Source organism: Delphinapterus leucas, chromosome 13 (assembly GCF_059928025.1).
Source record: "Delphinapterus leucas isolate spDelLeu-1000000601 "Yukka" chromosome 13, BTC_Dleu_Yukka2, whole genome shotgun sequence".
NCBI lineage: Eukaryota > Metazoa > Chordata > Mammalia > Artiodactyla > Monodontidae > Delphinapterus > Delphinapterus leucas.
The window spans coordinates 56,739,304-56,761,025 of NC_143141.1; the positions used below are offsets into that span (position 1 = coordinate 56,739,304).

The window sequence follows — 21,722 nt, forward strand, 5'->3', positions numbered from 1 at the left end:
CCAATGGCAGAATTTCATTATTTTCTATAACTGAGTAGTATTCCATTGTATACATATACCCCATCTTCTTTATCCTTTCATGTGTTGATGGACACTTAGGTTGCTTCCATATATTGGCTATGGTAGATAATGCTGCTATGAATATGGGAGTGCATATATCTTTTCGAATGGCTGTTTTTGTTTTCTTCCACTGGTTTCTGCTAAGGGTAAATGGAGGTTGGGGGGGTGGGTGGGAGGAACACCATCAGAATATCCCAGCCTTCTTATTTCATAATTGTTCCAAGGTGTCAACAGCACTGGGTCACCAGCAGCTCGCCAATCTCCTTTCACATTTTTCATCATCACCTTATTTTATTTGAAACTAGGATGAAAGCATATAGGCAACAGTCGCTGAATTGCTTATTACGCTGGATGTTTTAGATTAGAATCCAAGACTTTTCCTGTAGGTTGCAGCTGCCAAGCAGTTCATATCCATGTGCATACGCTGTTCTCTGAGAAGTTCTAAAAGGCAACTCTCATTTGACATTCTCCGTCTGCAGGAATGTGCCCACCTGCCAAACAGGGATATCCTCCCTGAAGTAGGCTTACCTCATATACAGCCCAATGCTGGGCACCTTGGAGGACCCGGGAGGAGGAGATGTCATGTTCCCAGACCTCCAAGGGCTAACAATTTAAATTGGGAGACAAGACTAACAAAAGTGAAACATTTTGAGACTGAGCAAGCACTACGTCCCTACCCACAGTCTGAAATCCCGTAAGTCACTGTACAGATAAATACTCATTCACCTTTTGGGGAACTCTCACCCCAATTCCCCTGCCCCTGCAATATTACAAAGCAAGTTCTCTCTTTCTGTAACTTTAGGCCTTTGGTTCCTAATAGTAAGGAATTTTGTTTGTCTTATATTGAAAAGCAAAGCAAAGATGAAAACGTATATGCAAAGATAAAAGAAAAGAAGGCAAACGATGGGAAAACTCTCTCTGAGCTGCATTCCCCAGCGTACCCTCTGTAATGGGGTACTAAGTACAGAGGGGTAAAGGAGCCTCTGTCTGATTCTAAGAAGGTTCTAAATATAACTCTGTATCTTGCTTCCATCAGAAACACTGATTTATAATTTAGACAAACACACAAATAGAACCCAGTAGCTTTGAAGCAAGCACTGATGCACACATAGATAGCTCCCAAAACTGGCTTCATGCCTGCAAAGATATCTCTCATTGACGGCTGGTACCGTGTTGTATGTACACAAATTTGCCTTTGACAATAAAGGGTCCCCACTGGAGAATTCCACGACATCTGCAGGAAAGTGGGGCTTCTGGATTCCGTACACCCCTCCGCTTATCCTTCTAGCCATGTGCTTAGCAGCTCAAGTCTCTGGACAAGACACACTGGGTGGACGTTTTTCACTGGGTTTGGGGTCTAACGATATGTGTATTTCCTTGTGCAAAAAATAAGTTAGGTTTTCAGATCCTCACAAACAGCACATACCTCCACTACCTCACAGGAACCTGGAAAGGATGGGAAACAGAGTCTAAAAACAGACCTGTCAGTGGAAGCTTGCAAGGTTGGGGGCGAAAGTCCAAGGTGACTCACTCAGTTTGAAAACTTTGTTCTGCTTTGGGTAGTTGACAACTTGTGAAATAATACGCCCCTGACCCCTTACCAAGTATTGATATAACCTTACAGTGCTTAGGACTGAGGCTTGAGTTCCACTGTGGTCCAGGTGGGACACGGCATGGAGAAATTCTCCAAGGGTGTCATTCACGTGGAGGCTGACTCAGGACAGACTGGAAGCTTTGTGGAACTGTCGCTGACTTTCCTCAGCAGCCCAGCCCAATGGGACAGGATTTCCTGGGATCTTCTAGAACATATAATCTTGGAAAAAGGGATTCCCAAATATATATTATTGAGGTCTAAAATCCTTTTTCTCCAAATCCTGCCCTTTTCTTGGTTTGGGTAATCCAGGTAATTGCTCTAATTCACACTGGTTTTTTTTTTAAACTCACATCAGTACATCACAAAACTCTCACTGAATCGTAAAGCACAGCAAAGTATCTGTCTTGAGGTTAAGAATTTCAGATCCTTCTAGAAGCCTTGGGCTCTGGAAAGGCACTACTGTTTCCAGCCATGTTGGCCAGGTGAGGCCCGGCTTCTGGGAAAGTTGCAGCCTTGACTCAGAAAAACCATGAACAAAGTCCCCTGACCACACAAAACTAGACAGACACAGAAATTTCCTCTAGGCAGGACTAGCTCGGCCCATGTTCAGTTTGATGCTGTCCAACACACCCCCACCACCATAAAAGAGAGCCAAGCACTATAGGATTCTTCTGTCAATGTGCATCTCCTGCTCATCTGGGTCTAGAGGCCCAGCCTGGTGTTGTTCAGACACTAAAAATGTGTCTGGGGAGTGAAGAGAGAGGGCGGTGGGTGATCCATTCCCATTAAACCCAAACTGCAGATTCGGGAAACAAAATTAAGGAAGCAAAGGAAAATGAATAAATAGCGTTATCTAGAATATTCTTGAGGAGAAAACTGCAGAGATGAAGCACAGTCACCCACCTCGTGTCCCCACAACAGCCAGGACCAACGAATACACAGCCGGTGTTCCATCAGGATGAACTGCCTTACGATGGATGTGAGAAGGGTGGCTGCCGTCATGTTGCCCCTGCTGTGCCTGCATCCGTCAGGAATCTCTTTTTGCGTTAGAGCTGAGCCTCTCCAGGGCTAAGAGGGAACCTCCTATGTGAGGCATGCTAGGAAGGAGCCCCACCCCCTTTCCCCACTGCCAAATCTACCTGGAGAGATTGGTCCCTATGGTTCAAGACATTTCCCCTGCTAATGTTTAAATTCTTCTATGCACCCATCAGGTCCTGCCTAGAGTTTCCAGCTCAAAAAGGGATACTGAGGCACAGTAAGCATCTTATTTAGAGACAGAGATAGGATGACAACTGATAATAATAATAGCTATGATTTGGGCGCCTGCTATGTCCTGACCACATTCTGTAAGGAAGGTATTAATATATACATTTTACAAGTAAGGAAACTGAGACTTAGAGAGGTTAAGAAATTTCTCAAGGTCATGCATCTGTAATATGGGGCTGTCTGACCTCAGAGTTCTGTGTTTGACTGTGGACTACAGAACAAACAGGCCAAGAGAACATATTTGCAGTAAGGGACCACAAAAAACCTCAGTGCTGAACCATATGCCTATGTATTTAGGGCAATTATTCTCAACTGTGATGCAGTGATGGAATTGGGGTGTCTAGGTCAGCTGTGAGGTCCACAGAGTAACTGGGTAGGACTAATATAGTAATTATGGTAATGGTTAATACCTAGTGCTCACTGCCATACCAAATACTGCAACAAGTACTTTGATGCACAGCCCTATTTAAGCTCTACAACCTCCTCATGGGGGGCAGGGTACTATGACCATGGCTCATCGATTCTAGAACACACTTAAAAAAAATTTCTTTTTAAATTTTAACAATTTTGAAGTTAAGATGCATCTTACAATTACAAATGGCAATTTTTTTTAAAGTAAGAAAGCAACAGAAAAGTGGGGGGAGGAAACAAAGAACAAATGTAATGAGTAAAAAGTAGTGACAAAAATAGTAGATATCAATCCAACTCTATCAATAATCACTTTACAGGTGAATGCTCTAAATACACCAATTAAAAGACAGATTGTCAGAGTGGATTAAGAAACAAACAGGGCTTCCCTGGTGGTGCAGTGGTTAAGAATCCGCCTGCCAATGAAGGGGACACGGGTTCGAGCCCTGGTCTGGGAAGATCCCACATGCCACGGAGCAACTAAGCCCGTGTGCCACAACTACTGAGCCTGTGCTCTAGAGCCCGTGAGCCACAACTGCTGAAGCCTGCACGCCTAGAGCCCCTGCTCCACAACGAGAGGAGCCACCGGAAGGAGAAGCCCGCACGCCACAACAAAGAGTAGCCCCTGCTCAATGCAACTAGAGAAAACCCATGTGCAGCAACGGAGACCCAACGCAGCCAAAAATAAAAAATAAATTAAAAACCCCCAAGACCCAACTATATTTTGTCTATAAGAAACACACATTAAATAATAAAGATTCAGACAGATTAAAACTAAAAGGATGGAGAAAGAAATACCAAGCTGACACTAATCAAAAGAAAGCTGGACTGCCTATATTAACTGCGGACAAAGCAGACTTCACAGTAAGGAAAATTATCAGGAATAAGGTACATTACGTAATGATGAAGGGGTCAATTCTTCAAGATGACCTAAAAATCCTAAACAGGTATGTACTGAACAAGAGAGTGTCTAAATAGAGGCAAAAACTGATAGAACTCAAAACCACAATTAGATATGCATCACATCCACTTGGATATATAATCTAAAAGGACAGACAATAACAAGTGTTGGTGAAGATGTGGAGTAACTGGAATCTTCATAGGTTGCCGGTGGGAATGTAAAATGATGCAGTCACTTTGGAAAACAGCTTGACAGTTCTTCAAAAAGTTAAGCCATCTGACCCAGCAATTCTACTCCTAGGTAGATAAATGAAAACGTTATGTCCGCTCAAAGACTTGTACAGTAATATTAATAGCAGCAGGTGGACAAGCCAAAGGCCCATCAACTGATGAATGAATAAACAAAATGTGGTATACCCACACGACAAAACATTATTCAGCCATGAAAAGGAATGAAGCGTTGATACATGCTACGATATGGATGAACCTTGAAAACATGCTAAGTAAAAGAAGCCAGTTACAAGACATCACATGTTGTATAATTCTATGTATATGTAATGTCCAGAATAGGCAAATCTATAGAGAAAGTAGATAAGTGGTTGCCTAGGGCTGGGAGTGAGGGTGGGAGAGGACTGGGGGTTGATGGTTAAAAGAAATAGAGTTTCTTTTTGGAGTGATGAAAATATTTTGGTGATAATTGCACGACTGTGTGAATATACTAAAAGCCACTGATTTGTACACTTTCAGCGGATGAATTGTATGGTATGTGAATTAAATTGGAATAAAACTGTTAGAAAAAAGACGATTGAACTGAAAGGAGAAATGCACAAATGCCCTTTTTCAGTGATATATCAAACAGGTAGAAAACCAAGAGGGGATATATAGTTGACCCGAACAGCACTGCCCAACTTAATCTATAGATTTCATTTTACAGTGGGGTACTGGTAAATATTTAACAATAGCTTTCCGGGGAAACAAACTTTGATCTGTAGCATTTGCTGAGTTCCATGGTACAAATACTCCCACCATGGCTGACATCAACCTACCAACAAAATGTCACTGGCCACGGAGCTGGGAAGAGATGTGCATAGCTTTCCCCCTTTGGTGCCGGCTCACAAATCAGATTGCTAAATTTTCAGGAGCGTTGTGAGCTGATTGTGAAACATGGGTAGCTTGAAATTTCCCCCGGAGGGAATATTTACACCATGGAAATCAGCTACAAACCAGGTGCTTCTGTTTGTTTATTTGGAGTCAGTTTATCAGCCCACACTATCAAAAAACACCAGAGCCCCCACCAGTGGTTCTGTCTGCATCATCAAGAGGCTGAATGACCTTGGACGAGGCATACTACCTCCCTAATTTATTCATCTATAGAAGATGGCGTTGGAGTAGCTGACCCCCAAGCTTACTCACACCTCTAAAATTCTGTTAAATAGCAGGCCCTTCTTCCCCAATGCCCACGTGTAACACAACCTGAGAGCACAAAACCGTGCAGTCACGCGACTTCGGACAGTCATTCTGTGGCCCCTCAGGATGGGGTCTGTGGTCTCCCCTCAAGCCTCGCTGCTCACCAAGCCTCCCTTTGTGCTTCGAGATCCAGGCGTGTAGAAATTCTTTAGACCCACAGACCCCTTTGGCATCCCGCCTGCCCAAGCCTTCACACATCCTGATCCCACTCCTTGGTACACTCTCCCATGACCTCTTCCTCTGGCCAACTCTTACCCCATTGGGCCTCTTTGGGAGAGGTCAATTCCCGCAGAAAGCCTTCCCTGATCTTCCCCATCCAGCTGAGGTATCTGTGCTATGTAGTTCCCTGGCACCCTATCCTTTCCCTATCACCATCCTTCTCAGTGTTTTATTGTTATTGTTCATTTTATTGCCTGGCATCCCCACCCAAACTTAAGTGCCAAGAGGGCAGAGAGTGTGTGTCTTTTCCTTTTCATGGTATCTCCAAGGCCTACACCTGATACACCAAGGAGGCTTAACAGTCATTGCTGACTGAATAAATGAGCATCTGCTTAAACACACAGCTTCTGAACAACAGAGCGGTGCTCTTCAAGAAACGGTACAAACCCAAACTGAAATCCCTTTTGGATGAATGCTTTTGCATTAGCAGATTTCCAACAACGGAGGGAATTTCATCTGAGAGATTTCCCACTTCAGAGAAGGTTCAGAATCCTGGGGAGTGAGATTCTCAATCTTGACGGGACCATGACTTTCTAAGCAAACAGCCCTGCTCCTCAGACAGGAACTCTTGCCCGTATGGTGGGTTATGGCCCTTGGAGGAAGCTCTGCTCACTACAGGGATAAACACTTAACTTGGCAGCATCAGACCCTTGAGAAACCATCTGTTTTGATTAAGAGGGGGGACTGTGGGTACACTGGAGTCGGGGATCCACAGAGGGTGATGTGACGTTCAGAGCACAGAGCGTGAGGCCACCTGCCAACGAAGTCTCACGTTCCAGGACCTCTAAACTCTCCAGAAGGCACCAGGCAGTTAACTACAGTTACCTCTGGAGCCTCACTGAGGTCATCTGCAGACGCCACTTTTTGAGATTCATTTTCAGAGTCTGTTCAAGGGATTCCCAGACCAACAACCTTAGGCTCACAGAGCAAGATCCTCCAATGCAGCCGTCACGTACAGAGCCGAGGTCCAGAGAGGAGAAGTAATTTGCCTGAGGTCACCCAACTGAGGCAAAGCTTTATCAGAGTTCTGGCCCGATTCCTGGCCCCAAGTTCTCTGCGAAGAATAAAAAGACCGTGGAATGGGGCAGTGCGCACAGAAAGGAAGCCCAGGAAAAGGTGGGTCCAGCAAGAAGTCCATCAGAAAGCGCATCCCTGTGGCCAAATATATTTAGAAAGTCCTCCTACCTCCCTGGAGGTGTTTTGCTTGATCCACTTGAATAGGTTGGCCATGAACTCAAGGGCGATTAGATTCAACCGTAAGTTCAGCATAACCCGCAGAAGCTCTACAAGATCATTCAACCAAGAAACAGTTGTCAGTACAATGTGAGAAATGCTAGAATATAATGGAGTAGATGCAGCGTTAACGGGAGGAAGAAAGGACCAACTTTGCTTGAAAGGGCCAGGGGAAAGTGAACTGAAGCTGAATCTTAAAGGATGGGAAAGAGTGAGAAAAAATAAAAAGTGAAAAAGAAGGTCTGGTATTCTAGGAAAATGTACGGTATTCCTAGGCAAAGAGAGGAGGTGATGTTGGGATCTGGGTGATAAATGCACAGTGCGTGTGGCTGTGTTGATGAGGATGCCTTTCAGGGAGGAGCCCGGTGGGAGGAGCACTTGGGAAGGCAGGGTGGGTGGGAAGAGACCTGTGTGCAAATCCTGGAGAAGTTAGTGAGAGGGTCAGCTTGGGGATGGCTTCAGGTAAGAGGTGGAAGAGTCTGGACAATAACCTGAGACAACACGGAGTCACTGCAGACTTCTGAGCAAGAAAGTGCCCCAACTCCTTATTTTATGATAGTTAATCTGTAGGAATGGTGGGAGAAGAGACCCAGAAGCAAGGAGAGAGAAGGTGGCAACAACCACCAGGATTAATCCATCAGCCTGTTACCACATGACCAAAGAGAGAAACAAAGCTAATTAACTGTGGCCCCTAAAGCTTCCATGGGCTGAGGAGCGCCCCCAACAGCCTGAGTCATCTTGGACTCAGCCAGGGCTGAGACCGCGGGATTCACTCAGAAGTTCACACAGACTCTGCTTACCCCGTGGCAAAGCCGCCCATTGTTTGCTAAAACAATTCCCATTTTTTTGCAGTTCAATCATTAGCCAAAGGCATTGAAGAAACACAATGTTAAGACTCAGCCCAGGAGAATTCAGGCTCTACTGTTGAATACATTGCAGTAATACATGTTCCAAGATGTCTACTTTCTCTAGAACACTGCAGGATCATAAAAGCTACATATACCAAATTCTGCTTCATAATACAGGTCCAAAGTCCGCAAACCAGCCTTTGTTTGGGAGACTCTAACCTGACAAGGTGTTTTCATTAGTTTGCCAGCTAGCAAGATACACTCATGGTAGACTTTTTGAGATGGACAAAGTGAATCTGACCAACTGTCCGCTCAGCCACTTGGGAAATAGAACAACGATGGCAACAGCAGCAGCGAGCATTCAGTGAGTGTCTACTCTGCACCCGACACAATCCTAATGATTTTACACATGTTAACATGTGTTTGATTCTCACAATCTCTCTTTGAGGGAGGTAATTTTACAGATGGAGAAACTGAGGGTTAGAGAAGTAAGTCCCTTGCTGAAGGTCACATATCTAATAAGCAGTGGAGACAAGAGTTTGAGCCAGGAGTCCTTACCCACCACAAGGGGTTCTCAGCTCTGCGGTAGGCATAATGAGAGGCACAAAAGTAGATGACAGGGTCCCTGAACATTTTCTCTCTGAATACACACTATTAACTGAAACACTCAGACACATTTAATCAGGAATTTCCCTCTGGTTCCAAACTTCCTGTTTGCTCTGCGCCTCCAATGTCAACGGAGTCAGCATTCTACTTCTGATCTGGTCGGCAATAACATGGCTTCCTCAGAAGAATATAAACTTGGCTTTCATCCCAACCAGCTCAGGCTCTGCTCTCTCTTCCCCTCCCCTTTATCATGTCACAACGACTTCACCCTACACTGTCATTGGCAGGTGAAACTGCACGAAAGGAGTTTGGGGTGAAGATGGTCTCACCTCTAAGTAAACCTAGACCCACAAAAAAGTGACTGCCCCTGAAACCCCACAATTACACTTAGTATTCCTTCATCAGGGGACAAGCCCTTCAATTATACAACACGGTAGAGGGACCAAATGACTCTCATTACCAAAATGCACATTTTTGAAGTCAGCTTTTTTGCTGAAGGTGGTCATGTAGGGAGTGGGGGATGGGGGTGGGGGGTGGAGTGGGAGCTCATGAAGATGGTAGATCTCCGTCAAGGAGGCCGAGGCACGGAAGTCAGACTCCGCAGATTTCCTATGCAAGCACACCCGTCGGCTGTTCCAGCCCACTGGACACTGTTAGGTGCATTTCTCAGTACTCTCTTACCCTGCCTCAGGGTCCCTGCATACTCACAGTATTGGAATAATGCCAAAGAGAGGCTCCCTTCCCCGGAATACTGCCTGACCCTGAGATCTAGGCCCTGTCCTAGATGGGCCCTTGACCTGCATGGGGACAGAGCCTCACATGTCCACCACCCTGCTCCCCACAAACAGGGTGTCATGGTTCCTGGGGTGTCTGCACCTCCCCACATCTCGCTGTGCCCCAAACAACTTATAGAGTCCTTTTATGTCCATTAGCTTATCTAAAGCTTTCAATTTATGCCAAGTCTGCAGGCCTGGCCATCTAATTTTGATTTGATATTTATTATCAGCTCCATTTTACAGATGAGGAAACTGTGGCTCAGAGAGATTAGGTCGTTTGCCCAGGGTTACGTGGTTAGTAAGTGGCAATGCTGGGACTGCAACCTGCATTCTCTATATTAGTTTGCTAGGGTTGCTATAGCCAAGTACCACACTCTGGGTGACTTAAGCAACAGAAATGTATTTCTCACAGTTCTGGAGGCTGGAAGTCCCAGATGGAGGACTGGCTTCTTCTGAGATTTCTCTTTGGCCTGTAAATGGGTTTTCTCCTGGCGTCTTCATGGTCTCCCTCTGTGCATGTCTGTGTCCTAATCTCCTCATCTTATTAAGACACTGGTCATATTGGATTAGGGATCACCCATGTGACCTTATTTTACCTCTCACCTCTTTAAGGGGACTATCTCCAAATACAGCCACATTCTGACGTACTAGGAGTTAGGACTTCAACATACGAATTTGGAGGGAACACAATTCAGCCCATAACATCCTCTGACTCCATAACCCTCCTCCCACTCATTCATCCGACCAATATTTATGGAGCTTCCTAGGTGCCAAGAATTGCGCTCGGCACTTCTGCAAATGTTTTCTCATGTAATTTTCCACACAGTCCAGGGAGCTTTGCATTCTAATTCCCATGGTACAGTGAGGGAACTACACTTCAAACAGTTTAAGTATTCTGCCCAGGAAAACACAATAAAGACGAGACAGACACTGAATTCAGCCCCAGTTCTCTGACTCCAAATTCAGCGCTGTGTCTCCAGCATACAACTTTGCTTCCCACGCAAGACCGCAGCTGGCAGCAACGGACAGGGTGACCTGACAGTGACGGCAGTGGGGTGGGATCTGGCAGGATCTCCTTCTTCGGAAATACCGTAAATCCCATGGATAATAGCTGTATCTACCGCACAGGGCTGTTGTGTGCTGATTAAATGAGTTAATGGGTACAAAGTGCTCAGAATAGAGTCTGGCTGGTAACGAAGGCTAAATGAGTAACTTGCTATCGTTGTTGCTGCTACTGCTGTGGTGGTTATTATTTTTGTTATTGTTATGATTATTATTGACTTCTACATATAAAATTATTGACTTCTCAAATACCCACAACAAATTATTTTTCTCTCCGTCCCAAAATTACACACAAAGGCCTAAACACACAAAGATGGGGCGAACAAGAGAAGAAAGAACAGCGACGTAATTTTGGAAGATGGAAAGCAGAGGGGTGAGTGGGACATGACTCAGTAGACCTGAGAAAGAGCTGAATCCTGAACCAGCAATGGGGAAAGTCAAGAATGATCAAATTTACGCTGTAGAATCTCCCACTTCCTGCTCTAACAAAGCTCAGGAATTTGCAGTAACCGTTACTCTGGAGATGAGGATGATGTAGAAAGAGATAAAGTGAAGAGATCTGGTTGAAAAGCAACTATAAACTCAGATTCTCTTCTTACTCTGCACAGCCCTTTCTCTACATCAGAGATTTATTCTCTTCAGGGGCGAAACAGAAAGTCTCCGGGACCAGGGTGGAACGGGGGAGAGGGCAGGCACCAGCGTATAGAACTAGAAATAGGGCAATTGGATGGATATATGTATTCTGGGAGCTGGGCCTTCAACCCTCTTCTTTCATTTGGCTCACCTGGCTGCCAAGCCCTGTCTCTTCAGACAGGACTCCGGAAAAGTCTTCCCAGGGTAATCTGAGGACTCCAAGAGAAAAACTCTAAAAATATTGATAGTCAGAAGTTCCCCCAAATAAATGGCCCATAGGATGATTCATTGTAATGATGCCCAAGTTGACTACTCCAATATCTGAATGACAGTTACAGAAAGAGAACAGAAGAAATCATTAAAGAAATCAGACACTTCCCAGAACTGAAGGACATGATTTTCTAAATTAAAAAGGTTTATCTAAGGCCCAGTGCAATGGATGAAAATGGGTCTACACCACATCATTAACATGTAATTAACAAGCTTGCAGAAAAAAGAAATAGGTCCATATGAAGGATCAAGAACAAAATAGTTTTGGACTTCTTAATAGCAACACTGGGAGTTGGAAGGCTGTGGAACAATACCTTCACATTTTGAGTGAAAATGGTTTTCAATCTAGAATTCTATACCTAGCCAAACTCTTTATCAAGTTTGAAAGTACAATCAAGATGGTTTTACATATAAAAGGAAGATCTCAAAAATTTACTTTTCATACTCTTTCTCAGAAGGTACATCACCACATCAAGAAAGTGTATCAAGAAAGAGGAGATGTGATATAAGAGAGGAGCTCTCACATGGAAGAAGGAAAGACGCCTGGACAACAGTGAAGGGAGATCCCAGGGTGACAGCTCTGCAGTAGGCACTGAGGACAACTGTTCAGACTGGAGCAGTTTAGAAGGCACCGGTAGAAATTTATCCAAGAATATTGATAGAATGCCTATTGCACCTAGCCACCCTGAAGGGAGATGTGGACAATCTGGAGAGCATCTGTGTTATCTCCAGGGAAAACAAACAGAGAAAATGTATAGGAAAGGAAAAGTAATTATAGCTTATCAAGTGGCTTAGTTCCAAATAGTATTTCACAGTCATAATAATGTATACAATGTACATTCATTTAACAAAAATTACAGTAAACTCTGTTGAGAAGATGGGACGTTTGGAAGGCTATGTGGATGTGATAGGGTGGTGAGTAGGCAGTAGGTGGGGCAGAGAACTAAATTCTCACTTCCACAGTGGAAAGTCACTAGATAATGTCTAAAATAAAATTTTAAAAATAACATTAAAACATGTTATTTAGTACAATGAGGTATCACCTCACACTGGTCAGAATGGCCATCACTAAAAAGTCTACAAATAACAACTGCTGGAGAGGGTGTGGAGAAAAGGGAGCCCTCCGACACTGCTGGTGGGAATGTAAACTGGTGCAGCCACCATGGAGAACAATACAGAGGTTCCTTAAAAAACTAAAAATAGAGTTGCCATATGATCCACCAATCCCACTCCTGGGCATATATCCAGAGAAAACTCTAATTCGAAAAGATACATGCCCCCCAACGTTCATAGCAGCACTACTTACAATAGCCAAGACATGGAGGCAACCTAAGTGTCCATCGACAGATGAATGGATAAAGAGGATGTGGTATATATATCAATGGAATACTACTCAGCCAAAAAAAATGAAATGATGCCATTTGCAGCAATATGGATGGACCTAGAGATTATCATACTAAGTGAAGTAAGCCAGACAGAGAAAGACAAATGTCATATGATACCACTTACATGTGGAATCTAAATTATGATACAAATGAACTTATTTACAAAACAGATACAGACTCACAGACATAGAAAACCAATTTATGGTTACCAAAGAGCGAATGGGATGAAGGAGGGATAAATTAGGAGTTTGGGATTAGCAGACACAAACTATTATACTTAAAATAGATAAACAACAAGGTCCTACTGTACAGCATAGGGAAATATATTCAATATCCTGTAATACACCATAATGGAAAATGTGAAAAAATATATGTATATGTATAATTGAATCACTTTGCTGCACACCAGAAACTAGCACAACACTGGAAATCAACTATACTTCAATTAAAAAAAACAAAAACAAAAAAAACCACGTTATTTTGAAATACAAAGGTCCACACCAGAAGTGTCAGCTAAAAGAATTGTAAGTGGTTGTCTCTGTGGGAGGGGAAATTGGTGGAGAGGAAGGGCAGAAAATGGCTTCTCATTTCTTTAAGCACTGTGTAGGACTGTTTGAATCTTTATCTATATGAATATCTTTGATTAAAACAACATCTATGCTTTATAACACCTCACTGCATAAACTTGAGTGAGTTACTGCCCAGCTTTGGTTTCCAAGTTCCGCATCTATAAAATGGAGTCGGATTAGACAGCCTCTGAGGGCCTCCTTGATCTAACATTTACACTGCGATTCCTACCACGGGAACTGGTATCATCTCACTACACACTCAGCCCCTAGGTCCTTAGGAGTTTTACACTAAAGTATCACTTTCTACAGTGGGCGGGGGAATGCTGACGGCTGAGAAGAGTGCTCTGTGGGAACAAAGATCCCCACGTGATTTTCTAAGGGCCAGGTCGTAAGAAGACTGAGAAGGAGAGTGGAAGGGATCATGCCGATTCCTCCTCCTCCCCCGCTATGTATGAGCATTAGCTACACTGGAAATGTATTGAAAGAAGATGAGACCCTAGACAGTAGATTTTCCAGTTATTAACACAGCCTTTAACCAGAGACCTTCATCAACTCAGGAAACGCCTAACTGCCTATGGCAGGAAAGCTTTCCAGGGATCAAGGCAGGCTACCATTCCGCAGAGCAGGCACACAACCCCCTTAGACCACCAGGAAGGCAAGACTACGGCGCACATCACAACTCTGTATGCATTTCCCAGGGAGGCTGGGCCTGGAGAGCACAGCCAGAGACCTCTGTACGTCTTCAGCTCTTTCTAGGGAAATCCCTCCCAAGTCCCTCCTTTTGGGCTTTGTCCCCCAGCCCTGGAGAGGACCAGACATTTCAGACTCAGGCTTATCTGAGTCTAAACAAAATCTTTGTTCCCTGCTCTTAATTCTTAATTGACTTTTTATAAACATTATCATCAACAAGGAAAGCCTTTTCTAAGCACCTCCAGAGTACAGAGTGATCTAGATGGGGCCAAAGCAGAAATGCCCTTCTCTCTCCCGTCCCCTTACTGCCCCTCAGTTCTGGCACCAGACACCTAACAAGCACCCAGGGCGGACTCACTTCGGGGGGGTGATGATGATGGCTCATTAAAGGTTGAAAATCTTGGAGAAATAAAGGAGCAGGAGAGCTTTAAAACTTACAACTTCCTCTCCTGCTGGTAAAAGGTCAAATTTTAGGGCTCTAAGTGAGGCATGTTAATCATCAATCATACTTGACATAAATGAAATACCTTTGTCATTCCCCCCTTGTTTTTATATCCTTCACTTCTACCTGTACAGTCCGACTAGTCATGATCACTCTCAACTACTACGGAAAGGAGAAAAGGCAGGTATTATCCGAACCCCACAGGGAGGCCAGTCATGAAGAGGTTCAGCCACCTGCTCAAGATTTCTCGAAGGATTCTCTAGCAGCGGTTCAACTGTTTTGTCCTGGGTACCTACGAGGTCGGGGAAGAGAAAACTGACTTTACCTTTCTTTGCTGTTTAAATTTTGATTTTTCCCTATGACTACTACTTCTATACTTTAAAAAAAGGAATTCAATCTTATAAAAATGAAGGAAGGAATTCATTCTTCTAGCGTTAAGACACTTGGCCAGAGCCGCAGAAGCCATGCTCTTTACCACCCTCTGCCGCGCGGTACGTGTGACTGTGAGAGAAGAAGACGCATTCCTGTCTGCCAAGCCTCTGGTTCACCTCCCAGGGAACCCCCGCGGCCTTCTGTGTCTGAGGTGGATCCCACAGCCTCTCTTCCATGTCCCATGGTCAGAAGAGCATCCTCTGAGACTCAGCTGCTGTGCTGAGCAGAAACAGACAAGCTCTGAGCGTGATGTAGCGTAGGAGAAAGTTCCCTGAATCAACTTTCGGAAGAAAGTCCATCCCTGAAAACCTCCCCCTGTCATGGTATGTGTGAGTGTGTAAGGGAGGGGAAGAGATTTTTAAAAGCCATAGCTAGGAAGCGTGGACACACAGTAAGCTAACGCCTGCTCCCACTGCAGCACACAGAGGATCCTCAGGAACGCTGGGCAGGGGACACAGAGACAGTGCCCTGTGCCGCCCATGGGGGGAACCTGAGCAGAGAGGGCCCAGAGGAAAGGGAGCCTGTCAGCCTGGGCTCGACTTCAAGTGTGAGCCCCCAGTCAGGGCAACGACTTCTTCCCTTAGTTCCTGAACCCTGGCCAATTAGCTGCTAATTAGTTTGTGTATAAATTCCAGCAGGAAAGCTGGAAAATTCTATCTCAACTTCAGCAATGAGGTTCCTCCTGCAAAATTTGGTCTTGCCGATCTCCCAGATAAACCCCCGCACCACCCAAAATACGGTCTCCACCTGGGCTTCGGAACAGCCAGAGACGAATATGCAGACACACATACCATCTAGCCCGTGTGCTGGAAGCTTCAAACAAAGCAGCATGGGAAAGAGAGATCACATGGTCCTCATTCATCTATGAATCGAGAGAGATAAAGGAAGGGGGGCCGTTCAGGGGCAAAGAAAAAAAAAAAACTGTGTGTGTGTTCTGCAGATGCTTCCAACACAGACTTTCAAAAGTGCACATGTGTGAGGTAGCAACCCACTAGACTGGAAGGCTCTGGAGCATTAGAGACTAGAACAAGTATTTAGTGCACACCTCCTACAAGCAGGGTACCATCCTAGGCCAGCCAGGTAAGCACGCTTGCATGGAGTTCTCAATCACAGAATAGGTATCTTAAGTGAAAATACGAGGTTGGCAAAGGGAACCAGCCTGATCCAGAGAGCTGCTGTCGCTCAGGGAAGGCATGACCCCCACGGCAGGCTGGGTGGTCAGGGGAGGCCTCCCAGAGCCGGGGCATCTGACACAGTTTTGAGGGCAGAACGGAATTTTTCTAGACCCGTGGTCTCCGAATCACCTGAGGAATGTTTTAAGAAAGTACAGATTCCTGAACCCCATACCAGACCTACTGAATCAAAGGCTCTAGGAATGGTACCCTGGAATTGCTATTCTTTAAAAAAAAAAAAAAAAAAAAGATTATTTACGACAAATTCAAAACATACAAAAAGCAGACAGAATAGTGAACCCCCGTGTACCCATCACCCAGCTTCAGCGATCACCAACTCATGGCCACTCTTTCCTCACCTATATCCTTATCTAGTCCCCTTGTCCAGTATTCTGGAATCTACCTATTTTTTAAACCAGGGACTCTAAGGCAGTCAGACCATAGATGTGACCTGGAAGCCACTCACTGATCAAGACACAGATTAGGAGCAAGGGAATTCCAGGGACAGTGGAGACAAAGACTATTAGAAATGAAAGAGAAGGGTATTTGGGGGAGAATGGCCTAATTTGGAGGGCCTTGAGGGTGGGATACACGGTTGGGGGAAGGGGGATAAGGATCAAAAGATCGTTGGGGTCCACGAGGGCCCTGTCAGCATGCATGGTGTCTTTGTGAGAAACACAAAAAGGCATCTCCTCTGGGTAGAAAAAGCACCCCTTTCTGTGCTTTATCTTATGAGGGTTGAAGGATGCTAAGAGGGGGATCCTGTGACAATCAGCCTGTGCTTTGAAAGAACACTGGGCAGCGATGGAGAGGGAGGTAGACAGACAGAAGGGCAGAAAACCGAGAGGCAGTGAGTGAGTCACGTCAAGAAATTCTTGCAAACTAGCCAGGGAAGAAGGAAGAAGGCCTTGGAGGTTGTCTTGAAAGAGAGAGATCTTGTGCGGGGTTCTGGAGAGAGGGATATGGAAGTCACGGGCACACGGGTGTCATTTGGAGGCATGCAAATGCTGAAATTGCTCAGGAGGAGTAGTTGGGGATGAAGGCCGTGGGAAAACGCAGCATTTAGAAGATGGGGGTGAAGGGGAGAAGGACCAGGCCAGGTGATATAGAGATTGAAGCGAAATGGTCAAGGAGATGGGAAGGAGAGAAAGAGAGGGGGCATGTATGGCTCATAGAAGTCAACAGAACAAAAGTGTTCTCAGGTGTGATAAGAGGGAAGCATTCAACGAGGGAAGTAGAAAGGAGAAGAAACCAGACATGTAAGCAAAAGTCAAGCTTTGGAGTACCTGGAATGACTAGTAAAGTGTGGACTTGGATTTGATGAGCCCCATGGCAAATGTCATGATGTGTAGCACGAGCTTACTGATCAGTTACGCTTCCTAAGTCTGTCACTTACGGCCTGGGGCAGATTATTTAAGGGAAGTCTCTGAATCCCTGCTGGTAAACTGGGGATGATTATACCCACTCTAATAGGGAGGGGATGGGGATGGCATATCAATGAATGACAATTCTTCTTGTCCCTGGCACCTAACAGAGCACTGCCTTGTAGTACGGGTGATCTTTTCACATATCTAACCCCGGTATCTCTAACTAGCCTGCAACCAGTTTGGGGGGCAGACATTAGGGTTTTAAACTAATTGAAGCCAATGGTCACTTGTTGACCATTTACTACGTGCAAGATAAGAAGAGGATGTAAAATAAGAAGATCAAAGGGTTAAAAAGAAGCAGCCATGGCCCTAAAGGAGAGGGTGGGACTTAGTGAAGGACCCACATGGATGCCCGACCCCAACACAAGGTGAAGAGTGGCAGGTGCAGCAATTAGTTTCAACTTGCAATTCATTCCCAAATTGCAAATAAATAAATAATGTGTGGTGGATGGAGAGACTTGCTCTGGTTGGTGGGACCCGGCTTCGAGCCGGCAGGCAGTATTGCATGAGGCTTCTGGGCTGGACAGAGGAGGTGGAGAGGAGAGCAGAAAAATGAGGAAGTTGGGAATTGGCAGGTGAGTTTGAGGAAAGCTAAGAACCTCGGTAGGTTCAAAACAAGAGATCATGGGAAGTGAGGGGAGAAAGACGTTCTGGGCTGTAGTAGACATAACCTAAGGTGACCCCCAAGGTGTCACACTCTGGTATAATCTCATACCCCCTCCCCTTGTATACGGTGGTGAAACTGTGACTTACCTCCAACCAAAACAACGTGGAAAAGGGATGCGATATCACTACTGAGATTATATGACATTAGAGGGCAAGGGCCAAGGGATTTGCATGTATAATTAAAGTCCCTAAGTCATTTGACTTTGAGTTAGACAAAAGAGAGATTAGCCTGGCTGCGCCCAATCTAATCAAATGATCTGTTTCAAAGAGGGTCCAGGTCTCCCTGAAGTTAGAGGCTCAAAGCAGGAAAGACTTTCTCTCCTGCTGGCCTTGAGGAAGCCATGTGAATGCTCCAGCTGCAAGGAAATGAATTCTGCCCGCAACCATGTAAGCCCGGAAGAGGAGCCCAAACTTCAGATAAGAATACAGTCTGGCTGACACCTTGATCACAGCAGAGAAACCCAGGTGTGCCTTGCCTGGACTCCTGCCCCGTGGAAACTGTGAGATAATCAATGGGTGCTGCTTTAAGCCACTGCGTTTGTGGTGATTTGTTATGCAGTAACAGGAAACAGATACATGGACTCCTGTCGTGGAGGGCCATGAAAGCAGGCTAAAAAGTATGGGCTTTGTTATGCAGGCCATAGGGAGCCACTGACTATTTCTGAGCAGAGGGACTTTAGGGAGCTGGTGAGGGTTGGTCAGAACCCCTTGGAGAACATTTAGTCAGGGCATTGCTCTCGGGAGCAGGTCAGTGAAGTTCTGGTGAGGGATTAGTTCTGGGTTGAACCAAGCCAGCTATTCTTCTACCCAATTTAAAAAAAAAAAAAAAAAAAAGGAGGAAGCAAAATCTGAGTAAAGAAATTGACAGTCATTGAAAAAACCTTAAGGAACTTTAGTGTCCTTGTTGCTAATTATAAATATTTACTCCTCCCAGAATTCCTGACCTCACAGAAGAGCCTGCGTAGTCTCGCTGTCTTACTGGAAAATTTCTGTGTGTGTGTGTTCATTCTATGTTTTCTTGGAAGGGGGACAAGGCAGTAATAAGGGACTGGATGATCTGCAGAGAGTCACTTCCTGTTGGATATTGTCTAGTTCCCCTCCCTCCTCCCCCCCAAGATCATAAACCCTGAGACCCGCAAGGAACTCCTCCTTCTCCGATTCTATCTGCTGGAGACAACTAAGCCAAACAAACGCAGGAAGTGGCAAGAGGTTGGGAAGGGGAGGAAGTTCATGGCACAGAAGGAAAAAGTAAAGAGAATGCCCTGATGTTCAAGGAAGAGGGTAGGGGGTGGGGCAGAGAGAAATGAAGGTCACCCCAAGGTTACTTGGCGCCGAGCCTTTAAAATGTCGTGCTTAAGCTTTCAATCAAAACTGGCACAAACAGTGGGTCAGATCTCCCGGGGCCATTCAAATATTAACATTCACAGTGATAAACAGCCCCCAAAAAAAGCCCTCTGTAAGCAAATTGGAACAAACAGCTAATCTAAAGCGGGTTGCTAAGAGACCAGTGGGGCAGGAGCCAAGTCAGTCCAAGCATCCGGAAAGCTCTTTATTTTTTTCGCTTTAGGGGAAGAGAGGAGGAGAGGAGAGGTACCTGTAGATGACTCCATGTTGGTGGAGGAACATGAGGGCTGACGTAACCTCTGCAGCATAGAACCGGGAACGAGGCTCGTCGAATTTTCGGGACCGCTGAATCTGGAACATGAGGTCTCCACCATTTACATACTCCATGACGAAAAAGAGGCGGTCCTGAAAGGAGAGGAGGAAATGCCATTTAGCGAATTCCGCTGCAGCTGCCCACACAGGCCAGCAAGCGTACTGTGAGTCCAAAGTAACAGAACCGGGACTCAAGGACCCTAGTAGCACACGTTCCGGAGAGAAGATGAAGGAGTTAGGGTACGAAGTGTTATTCTAAAATCTGTCTGTCTTACTTTTAGAGGCGTCAGCTTGGTCTAGTGGGAGAAGCCCAAAATTGACAGAAAGGAGATCTGGGTCTCTGTCTAATTCCTGTTATGACCTTGAAGTGTGACCTTGGACAAGTCTCTGTCCCTTTGCAGGCCCCAGTTACCTTGGTATGTGTGGTGGGTTACATCATGCCCCCCACCCCCGCAAAGGTATCCATCCATGTCCTAATCCCTTAATGTGTGAATGTTACCTTAGATGGCAACAAAGGACTTTACAGTCGTGATTAAGTTAAGGATCTTGAGTTGGGGAAATTATTTTGCATCACCAGAGTGGACCCTAAAGGCAGTCACAAACGTCCTTATAAGAGGGAGGCAGAGGCGATTTGAGAAGGGAGGAGAAGGCAACGTGACCAGGGAGGTGGAGGTTAGAGTGATGCGGCCACAAGCCAAGGAAGGCGGTGCCACCAGAAGCTGGAAGAGGCAGAGAAGGATCTCTCCTAGAGCCTCTGGAGGGAGCATGGCCTGGCCGACACTTTGACTTCAGCCCAGGGACACTGGTCTCAGACGTCTGGCCTCCAGAACTGTGAGAGAACAGATTTCTATTATTTTAAACCACCAAGTTTGTGGTGATTTGCTACGGCAGTCCTAGGAAACTAACACAAAGCAACATGGACTAATGAGATGGTGAGAGCCCCTCCCATGAGGGTCACGGTCTCACTCTGGAGGATGCTCCTTTTGGGGTTCCCACCCTGGCGTGCTTCCTATGGATTCTCTCCTCAAGAAGGGCCAAACCACAGTCATCCCTCATTAGGGGTGGTGCCTTCTCATCTGCCCACCATTTGGAGGTGGGAAGAAGATGGACCGAAATTCACTTTTGCACAGTTTCTTGCCTACAGTTTGTGGAGCCCGTAGAGTGTGGGGTGCTGTGCTAGACAGGAGGCAAAGAGTTATAAACCATCACTGTCCTGAGGCGGCCGTGGCGGGGGGTGGGGTTATGATCCAGGGGCAGAGATGGGAAATAGGTAGAATGATGAAAACAAAACAGGAGAAGAGTGCCTTAAAGACACTGGGTGCTGAAAGGATTAGGAGAAAGGGGAGCTCTCTGAAGTGGTGGGGTCCATGGAGGATTCTAGAAGGAGCTAGGCCCTCACTTAGAGGAGGAGGAGGTGCGGGAGGTGTCAACAAATACCAGGACATGGGAACAGAGAAGGCTTGGGGACCGGTAAACTGACTATGTCAGCAGGGGAGGAACGTTCATGGAGCAAAGGGGAAACAGCGAGGTGAGAGGCCAGAGGGTCAGAGTACATTCTTAACATACAGATACAGTCTCAGTGGAGCTGCCAGGAGGATGTCAGCATATTGTTTTCAACCAGAATTAGGAGAATCATTTCCATGAAGACTGAGTAAAAATCACAGTGACACTTTATTCAGGGAGCAGCCTGGACGGCATATCTACTTTATAATTGGCATCTCTTTGAAAATAAGTCCATCCTTAAGAATTGTTATGAATTCAGACTACCTTCTCCCCCCACCACAACCTCCAGAATTATTCAAGCTTTACTGGTATTCACCAAGGCCCTAAGGTCTAGCTTCTCTTCCATTTGTCTTGACCCTCCCCTTCAAAGCCTGCCTTGTTTTCTCCCCCAAGTACAATTTTGTACTCAGAAGTATTCAGAAGCCAACCATTCATTTA

General features: G+C 45.5%; 1 protein-coding gene across 2 annotated transcripts in view; it reads right to left on the reverse strand.

The window, feature by feature from the left end:
- The window catches only part of PRKCE (protein kinase C epsilon), a 512,296-nt gene that overhangs the window by 65,259 nt on the left and 425,315 nt on the right, over positions 1-21,722 (reverse strand). For both annotated transcript variants that reach the window (XM_089923215.1, XM_022573928.3), the window contains one exon: positions 19,720-19,874. In XM_089923215.1, the coding sequence (XP_089779341.1) occupies positions 19,720-19,874 (155 nt within the window). The remainder of the gene's footprint in view (positions 1-19,719; positions 19,875-21,722) is intronic.